General features: G+C 44.8%; 2 protein-coding genes across 2 annotated transcripts; both read right to left on the bottom strand.

The window, feature by feature from the left end:
• Positions 1 to 1,565: 1,565 nt before the first annotated feature.
• LOC127309483 (phenolic glucoside malonyltransferase 1-like) lies at positions 1,566 to 3,179 on the bottom strand. Its single transcript, XM_051340328.1, has one exon. It carries the CDS (start codon positions 3,156 to 3,158, stop codon positions 1,590 to 1,592), a length of 1,569 nt encoding a protein of 522 aa, XP_051196288.1. The 5' UTR covers positions 3,159 to 3,179; the 3' UTR covers positions 1,566 to 1,589.
• A 2,265-nt stretch (positions 3,180 to 5,444) lies between these two features.
• Positions 5,445 to 9,030, bottom strand: LOC127307038 (protein FLX-like 3). The gene is made up of 5 exons (XM_051337729.2): positions 8,891 to 9,030; positions 8,542 to 8,580; positions 6,403 to 6,931; positions 5,919 to 6,052; positions 5,445 to 5,852 (listed from the first exon to the last, which is right to left on the bottom strand). The coding sequence occupies exons 3-5, from the start codon at positions 6,921 to 6,923 to the stop codon at positions 5,710 to 5,712; spliced, it is 798 nt and encodes a 265-aa protein (XP_051193689.1). The 5' UTR covers positions 6,924 to 6,931; positions 8,542 to 8,580; positions 8,891 to 9,030; the 3' UTR covers positions 5,445 to 5,709.
• Between the last annotated feature and the right edge of the window lie 258 nt (positions 9,031 to 9,288).

The following is a 9,288-nucleotide window of genomic DNA, read 5'->3' as shown; positions in this document are numbered from 1 at the left end:
GGTGCCGTTCCCAGTTTCTAAGTCCACAGCTCGCCAAACCTTGATAGTTGGTTGCATTTCAATGGAAGAGGGTTCCAGCCCTCTTCTTCTAAAAAAATGGTACCGTGATGTAAACCTACCTTCTTGATGTATCTTTTAATTTTCAGGAGATGCGAATGCATGTACAGAACACCTACTGGAGGTTATGAGGTATTCTATTTTGCTTTTAGTTTATTATATATCCAACAACTTATGATAAATTGTTAGGAGATGCATTTGCATATGGTACAGTGTAGTTTTCTTCCCCATACGCATTCAGATTGTCTATTGCTTTTTGGTTTTACGTTTACAGCCGTTGAGATTACTTTTGTATATCTTGGTGTTATGTTTCTGTTATCAAGCTGGTATGCCTATGACACGAAACACCACAGCTTGCCAGCCCCTGGGATGTATTTCCTGCCAGATTTGAGTGTCCTCTATACATGGTCTTGTATAATAGGCAATTTATGGTTTTGTGATTTTAATTGATAATTTCTCATGCAATGGCACCCTTGAGATTTTATAGGAAATATATTATTTTACACTGCTAAATACATAATTCAGTTTTTCAATTTTAACCACATCGTTTAAAATTGTGTGCTTCTGCGTGTTTTGTCTGTTGTCAATCAGCAAGAAACATATGCTCTTATATTCAGAGAGCTTCATCTATCTGTAAAAAAACATTGGTTGCCTTCTTACTCACCACCACTAAGATACAAATGGGAAGAAGCATGTTTCATGAAGTTGCAGACGGGATACAAATACAAGGTAATTATTGCCCATTCATATTTTCAGTCCGTGTAATTGTGATGATGGATAAAAAATTGCAGAGGCTATGTGCATTCTGGTTATGCAGATGCTGGATGTAATTGCTTTTCAAAGTAATAAAGCATCCTTTATTGAAAAAAATTGTGATGATGGATGGTAGACACTTTGGTTCAGATTTTCAGAAAGATACTATTAGGAAGATTCTAACTCAGAGGCAGAATTAAGGCTCCACATAAATAATTTTTATTCTTTCTGTGCAGTTCACCTTTGTTGTTGAGTTAATTGCAAGAGATCTATAATACTTGATTCAAAATTTTATCCATCGTTATATGGCTTTTTCCACCTACAGTTTCAAGCTTTGACTGCACCTTCCCCGCAAAAAAAAAAGCTTTGACTGCACCTGTCCACAGTGCCGATGACGAGGGAGACAGACTTTAAAGGCTCTGCTCTGCAAATCGTGCATGAATTCTCTTGTTGCTGCTTCTCGGTGCTGGATGCGCCCGCGTTCTACGATGTCTTGTACCTTAGCCTTATGGATTGGACTTTGCGCACTGCATAATGCCGAATTTGGAGAATCGACACATTGTACTAACTTTTTTTTTGCGATAAATCCATCGATCTATTAATAATCATCAACAGTAGTACAAATAACTCGAAAAGTAAAGAAAATAACTTCAATTATTTTAGGATATCTATAGTGTTATGTATGTTAAAATCAATGGAATATGTGAATCCACATTAGAAATACGTGATTGCACGTGCAATATTACTAGTATACTTAAACACTATTGAGTTTCATCCGGTCAAGCCTGACCAATCTTTACTGAACACTTATCCAAATAAATTAACGTGATGCATAAATATTGATACTCCGATGAACTTTCTAACCTTGTTGTGGTACATTTAACTGTCAACATATTATTCTCAAAAAAAAAAATGAGGTGATTATTCAACATTCTGGTAGGAGTAGGGACCATGCGTCTATGAATCGACGTTCGACGGCAAATTAACGACTTGGACCTCTTACTTGCATTGATCGGACGATAGGCACGCGAGGGCATCGGTGAAGCACCCCTCTGGAACGCCTTCATGCCAGCCGGCGGCAAACTGATGCCCATTTCTAAACCGGTGCCCATGGCGCCGCACTCCGCCACCGCCACCGCCCCGGTTCTCGCCACGGACACAATCTCCACCTTCACCGGCCGGCCGAACCCGAAGTCGAGGCTGTACACTAGGAATCTTGGCGATCCCGCCACCGATAGAACCCCGGTAGGTGCCACCTCTTTTATGCGCTCCATCAGCGTTCCCCACTCCGGCGCCGCCACTGCCTTCTCGATGCCCGCTGCTATCACCGCGCACGCCGTCAAGAGGCTGCTCGCGCCAGCCAAGGCGAGTTCCTGCGCAGTGCAGATGGCTGGGCCAATGCAGTTGCCCAAGTACGTCGCTGGGACGGGCGGCTTCGACCACCGCCGGTGGTCGACGGCCAGTGAGAAGTGGGTCGTCTCGGCCCCGAAGCCACCTGCTTTGACCGCGCTCCTCGCTTTGGCACGAAAGTGGCAGCACCATATGAACCCCAAGGCGGCGACAAGAGATGAGCACCTCGGTGGCTGCTGGCCACGCCGCACGGCCTGGCCGGCGACCGCGTCTTTGATGCTCTGCAGTTGGTCCCCAGAGAGCGTGAACGTGGCCATGAGCTGGTCCGTGGGCAGCTTGACGACGGACTCCAGTTCTTTGCTGCTTATCATGTTTTTCGCGTAGTGGTCGTAGAGGCCCTGGTGGTCCCCGATGAGCGCCCGGTCGATGACAGGAGGCGCCGGAGGCTCCGCTCCGGCGCAGGTGGCCGCCCAGGTGTGGAGGAAGTTGGTGGATCCCGCGCCGTCGCAGGCGGCGTGCTGCAATGTGACGCCGAGAGCGAGGCCCCGACGTTGACGCAGCACGGTGGCCTGCACGGCAAGAAGCGCCCCGCCGCCAGGCAGGCGCGGGGCGAGCTGTGCGATATCAGCGACCTGCCTAGGCTCGTGTGACGCCAGGTCGGCGCCGTCGTACTCGTATTCCGCGACCGTGAAGGGGACGCCATCTCCAGGAGCGTAGAAGATGTCATGGCGGGCGGAGGCGGCTCCGGGGGTGAGGCGGACGTTGCCGGCTAGTGGGAAGAAGGCGCGGAGAGCTGTGGAAAGCGAGCCCTTCAGGTTGGAGAGGAGCCTGGGGAGGTCGGCGTCTGGAGCGAGGCGGTAGAAGAAGACGCGCTGGACGGGCGGGAAGCCGAGCCACCACACGTCGTAGAAGGTGAGAGGGATGGAGGACTGCGGCAGCGCGGGGCCGGAAGGCGTGACGGTGGTGGTGTCGAGGATGCGGAGGCAGGGAAAGGCCATGGCGTTGTTGGACTGTGGGATATGTGGGATATTTGGTCTTCTCAGTCCTCGGAGACAATGAGTAGCTAATCGCAGCTCAGGAGTGGGGAGGACAGATAAACAGAGTGATAAAAGTATTTTACTCAGCTGTCTCGGGAGCTATGTATCATTTGTGATTCGATTGGGTTCGATTTGATTCGATTGGATTCGATTGGATTCGATTTGATTCGACTAATTAAGTTGCATTTTTGCGTGCCTAGAATCTTATGCTTACACCGTCTGATAATTTGCCTAGTTAAGGGATAAAATATGGATGATCTGATTTGTGTCTTCTGCAATGAAAATGAAACTAGTACACATTACTAATTTGTTCTTTAACTGTGTAGTTGCTAAAGCTATTTGAAAAGAGATTTTACATGTGACTAGGCTAGGTTCACCCCAGGTTTCATTAGAAGCTTTGGCTAGTCTCTGGGAGCATAACAAAACTTATATGATGCTTAATATGATTAATGCTGCTGTCTTATGGAGTATATGTCTCAACAGGAATGACATGTGTTTTAATCGATTCCCATGGTGTCATCTGCCGAAAAACGGCTTACTTCCTTGCTCAGTGAAATGTTTTGCTGCAGGGAACAGAAAAAGAAAATTTGAGAATGAAGGTGATTTCACTGGAGGTCTTAGCTCATGCTTCACCGCTCCTGTTGTGGCGGATCCTGGTTGATGCCTATAAAGAAGTTGTTGATAACTGATGAGGTGAAGCTGATAAACATGTGTTGTGCTGAGGGTGAGGCTCTCAAGATTGCATCCCTGGATCTAGCAAGGACCTTGACAGCCAATGACTTGATGATGGTTGGTGATGGTGAGCAGTTCAAGATCGTGAATAGAGTGTAATTCATCTTCTGCAAGTGGTTAAAGTTTTAGGTGCCAGGGTAGCTTGTCTTGTGATCTGAAACATCTGTGTTTTGGAGGTGTTGTGGGGGTGTTTCCTGGTGCTGTAATGATACTTCTTCCCCCCGGGTATGGTGTGAGTATTTGTAAAAACCTGGAATATTGTGGGATGGTTTCATGGAAATGAAACCGGAGCGAGGCCCTTTCATCTAAAAAGATAATTTGCCCAAAATCTGTCTTCCTTTCAAACAGCTCCGGCCACTAAAAAAACTGATTTTTCCAGTACTGCAGGCCAAAAACCGATCTCTAGCAGACTCTATTTTAAAAAAATTAGGCACAACCAAAAAAGACTCTCATTGCGCTGCATATTAAGGTGCCGGATACATGACTATCAAAAGCAGAAGCAGAACAACATTTGTCCCACCGACAGTATTCATCTCAATCGTATTTGAAATACGTGACTGCCAATTAAGACAATCATTTCTCTGTCTAGCACTATAATTTGCAATACAAGTTTGAAGAAACAGCTAGAAAGGGGCATGTAAGAGGATATAGAAACGAGTCCTGATTTTTTTATGTGGCAAAACAGTGAAAGGCAGAGCTTGTTAACCCGGTGTAGAGCACCACGATGGTCCATACAAGCGGGTGGAAGAGATGAAGCTTCATCCCTCTCTTTTTTCGATCGACGCACTCTCACTCAACCCATGATGCATGACCACCATCAGCAACTGTGGCAAAGACAAGAAATGTAAGCACGAATGATTTGCTGTAGCATTTCAAGATTTATTTCTACCAGTGCAAGAAACTGGCATTTTCCTAGTTACTTAAAAAGAAAAGAGCTATCTAGTTAATATACGAAAAACAGCACAAAAACCTTTACAAACGGACCAAAGTGCAAAACAAGAAAACCTCACGCCAGTTAAGAAGATGGCCATCACAATTAGAGGAGAAAAAAAAGGAGCGGTAAGCTCTGCCAAAAACAAAGCACATCAACCACACTTCTTAGTTCATGCATGTGCAGCTCGCACATGGCACAACATAGCAAATCTCAAATGGAAAGCAGAGAAGAGTAGAAAGTTTCCACGCTTTCTGTGGTTTGTGCTATGGATCCTGCTTGTTCTTCCAATACACGATGATAACTCTTTTGTGTTGTAAATTAAATAGCGCCATAATGTTATGCGACATGATAATGTCATTTTTATTTTTAAATAATTAAAATCCAAATCTAGATCCGCGAGGACTTGAAACTACACGGCTGGATTGTACATCCAGCTCCCTAAACATGTCAGGGAGGCTCACTTCTTCACAATAGCATTTGACGATATGAAGCTTACAAGGAGCTCGACCTCCAAGAGGGTAGAAACAAAAAAGCAACGGGCATGTCACGCGAAGGAAATCTGCCTCAGAAGCTCCGAGTGCTGATACAATTTTCTGAAGCTTAAATTATAAGTCTTGTTTGTTCGCTGTGAGAAACTGCCTCCTAACGTAGCCAGTTGGTGTCCACGGCTTTCTGAAAGTGTCAATACAAGCAGAGCTGGTATAAGTTGCCAGGAAAGCTAGAAACACTATAAATGTGCCTTGAAATCACCAACACAGCAAGTTTTAGTGCTAAGATAGAACTTTGTCGCATTTCAAGTGCTGATAGCGATGGACACTGCAGGGGGGCGAGGATCGGAAACCCAACTCATGGGTGTGGATAACCAGGGGGGTCCCATGGTCCAGCACCATAGCGGTTCTCCGTGTAGGTATAGCCACCATCATAGTTGCCTTGCAAGCCCATCCCAGGAGTTGCCATAGGTAGTCCATAAGCTCCATGGCCGCTGAAACCTAAAATTAATTCATGTTATATGGGTATAAAACCACAACTGAATTCGCTGAGGAAACGAGACATACTAGGTGCCCTTCTCTTCTCAAGCTCAGCCCTAAGCTTCTCGGACTCCTGAGCCATAGTTACAAGATCATTCTCCACTGCCTGCACCCGGGCCATCAGCTCTGGCTTTGCGTTCTTCTCATAGTCAAGAGCCGCCCTACAGTGATATCAATAATTAGCTGTTTTTTCCACTAAAATAAAGGGGGAAATGGCTTCAGAATACTAAGGGCCCTTTTGTTGTGGCTTTTTTTTGGCTTTTTGGCTTTGGCAAAAGCCAAAAAAAGCACCTAAATAGTGCTTTTTTGGCTTTTGGGTTTTGGAAGCCAAAAGAATAGGATCTTTGTTTTTGGCTTCCAAAATCCAAAAGCCAAAAGCCAAAAAAAGCCACAACAAAAGGGCCCTAAAAATATACGTCTCATCTGAGCCACCAACTTAGACTTCACATTTAAAAGAAGCAGCATCCTGCATCTAGCCGTAGCACGCACACAAACCAGAATGTTTCAATACCTAGCATGGATTAGTTCCTGCCGCAGACTATCACGTTCAGCTATCATGGCAGGTATGCGCTGGCTTTCAGAGTTCTGATGCTCAAGCTCCTTTGTTAGACCCTGCACCTTTGCAGTCAACTCTTGCCTCAAAGACTGCAGTGTACTTGCTTCAGACCGTAGCTGCAAGGCATCTTGCCTAAGAGGTTCTAAAGAGCGTAGCTCAGCTTCCAGCTTCAGATTCCTCTGAGTTAGCTCCCTCGATTCAAGTTCTTTCTCTGCACGGAGCTTAGGTATAGCCTGGCTCAAGGAATTGAGATCTTCTTTCAACCGAGACATTGCTTGCCTGAGACCAACAATTTCATCCACCAGATTTTGGTTGCCATCACGGATTCTGCGCATCTCAGTACGGCGGCTAGAAAGCTCTCCCTCGAAGCGACGCGGTGAGATAGACCTTTCTCGTGCAAGTCGAGGAGGAGGGCCATCACGAAATCCTCGTGGTTCCTCATAGTACTGTCGACCTATGCGGTTCCTCCCTGCCATTTATAGACCTGTGAAGAATAACCAGAATGAGAGCTCGAGACCAGGGAGCTATTTATTTCAACCGCAGCAGTGGTTCGATATTGCTGAAACTGGACGTTTTACAATCTGTATTTGTCCTGTATAGTTTCTTGATTTTTCAAAAAAATAGCATCTGACATACAAGTGCACTGCAATTATCTGCACAACTGATGACAGAGTCACTCAGTCAGCCCATCTCAATTTTGAATAGTGAATGGTTGTGAACTAGGGATTAAGATTACAAGAAACTTTATTTATGTTTCAATATTTATGGGCAATATAGTTAACCTTCACTTCTGGACGCAGTAATACATGATTAGCAAAAATTAAGGAAACATAACATCCACTGCTCACAACCTCAGAGGACACCAATACACAGTTTAAGGAAACTGTTAGTTGTTATCTTGAGCATGCAAGAACGACAAGGAAACATAAAAACATAGAGCTTTATTACAGGAAACACAAAAACTGTGACTAAAAGATATCAGTAACTAAACTAATCATTTCGACAAATAGTTCATGAGCAAACAATCAAAAAACGTAAAATAACAAATGTATCAGTAACCTAAACTAATCATTTCAACAAATAGTTTACGAGCAAACAATCAAAAACGTAAAATAAAAAGGAGGAGAGGTCGTTGGCTGGATCGAAGCTCAGAAAAGTCAGCGTAGATCTCACAACTTGGCACCGTGGCAACTGGCTTATGGCAGTCCGTAGCGCCATCGTCTGGTCGCGGCAGCATTTGAAGCGAGGCTGATTCGAGGATTCGCCCTTCGATGATTGGATGCATATGCCCTTCTGAGTTCCGGATGACTATGCTGCTGCGATGGTCTGTTGGGCTGATCTACGGGTACCGCCCTTTGGTTGGCCCGAGACATTAGTGGGTTGGTCTGTTTTGTGGCTACAGTGGGCTATTAGAGAAACTCTAGAAGATATGGGGGGTCGGTTTTCTTTTCCATTCTGGAGAGTCACCGCGTGTTGCTCATCTGCCTCTTGCTCCATGTTCCCAAATTTTCTTTTAATATCAACCCACTACTTTATTAATCAGGCATAGAGTCTACATCTGACTGGATAGCCCTCGTAAAAAAATCTGGAACTACATCAAAATGAGAAGAAATTCTACTACTAAGAACAAGCTTAGCACACAGATGTGCCACCCAGCTCACTTCCCTCTTGACAAAAGAGAGATTAAACCTTTGTTATGACCAACATGGATCACTGCAGTGACGATCAATGCTTAATTTGAGAGGTCTGTGTGATTTCACGATATATGGTAACTCTGTTTTCTTTGTGTTGATAATGAGCGCTTAATCCTGCAAGTCTTGCTTTTTTTTTATATAAAAATTGTTTGATGTTATTGATCTCTTGTGCGACCAGTGGAGGTTATGTTTCCTTAAATTGTGTATTAGTGTCCTCGGAGGTTGTGAGCAGTGGAGGTTATGTTTCCTTAATTTGTGCTAATCATGTACTGTATTAGTGTGTTCCGAGGTGAATGTTAACTCTCCTGTGCATAAATGTTGAAATATCCATATATGTATCACAAAGCCATATAACACTATGCATAAATCAAACTAGGAGTAGAGATTATGATTTCCATACCTCCAATTGGACTCAGCTGCTACTAAATCCGCAAGGAATCTGCAGTTCAAACAGATCAAAAAATAATCAGGCAAAAGAATCTGATTTGAGCTGCTGTAAAGGGAGTATTAGAAGGGGAAGGGGAGGATTCGAATGGCCAGTGAGATCCCAGCTGAGGAAGAGCCAGGGAGAGGCCGCCGTTCACCCTCCCGTCGCCGTTCCTCTCCCCCCGTCGATCTAGGGTACGGGGCGAGCGACGAAGGAAAACGGGGGGAGGACGGCCTGGAGAAGGGACGATCAAGGAAGGAGGGCGAGAGGAGGACGTCGAGGAGGAGGTCCAGGGAAGAGGGAGGGCGGAAAGCCGGCTTACCAGCGGCGCCGCCGCCTGGGTCTTCGTCGCGGACGTCGTCGGCGAAGCTCCTTTGCTCGACCTCTTCTGTTCGGGTTTGACGGCCTGGAGCGATTTCTTCACGGGTAGCTCCCAATACGGCCCAATAACAGAAACTCGTTACTCCCTCGGTTCACTGATGTACCGTCTAATATTTTCAAGCACCATAAAAAAATATACGGAGTATATCGAAGTATACTGGATGAAAATAAAATACTATACGGACCAAAATAAATCTAAAAAAAATAGAATTTCTTACATTAGTAACCAAAGGAGCATCTTTTTTGAAAAATGAATATTTTAAAAACTGAACATTTTTAAAATTGCGAACATTTTTTATTTATTATTTTAAATCCTGAGCATCAACATATTTAAGATCT

The sequence above is a fragment of the Lolium perenne genome, chromosome 6, assembly GCF_019359855.2.
Source record: "Lolium perenne isolate Kyuss_39 chromosome 6, Kyuss_2.0, whole genome shotgun sequence".
NCBI classification, from domain to species: Eukaryota; Viridiplantae; Streptophyta; class Magnoliopsida; order Poales; family Poaceae; genus Lolium; species Lolium perenne.
This window is presented reverse-complemented; position numbering and strand designations above follow the sequence as displayed.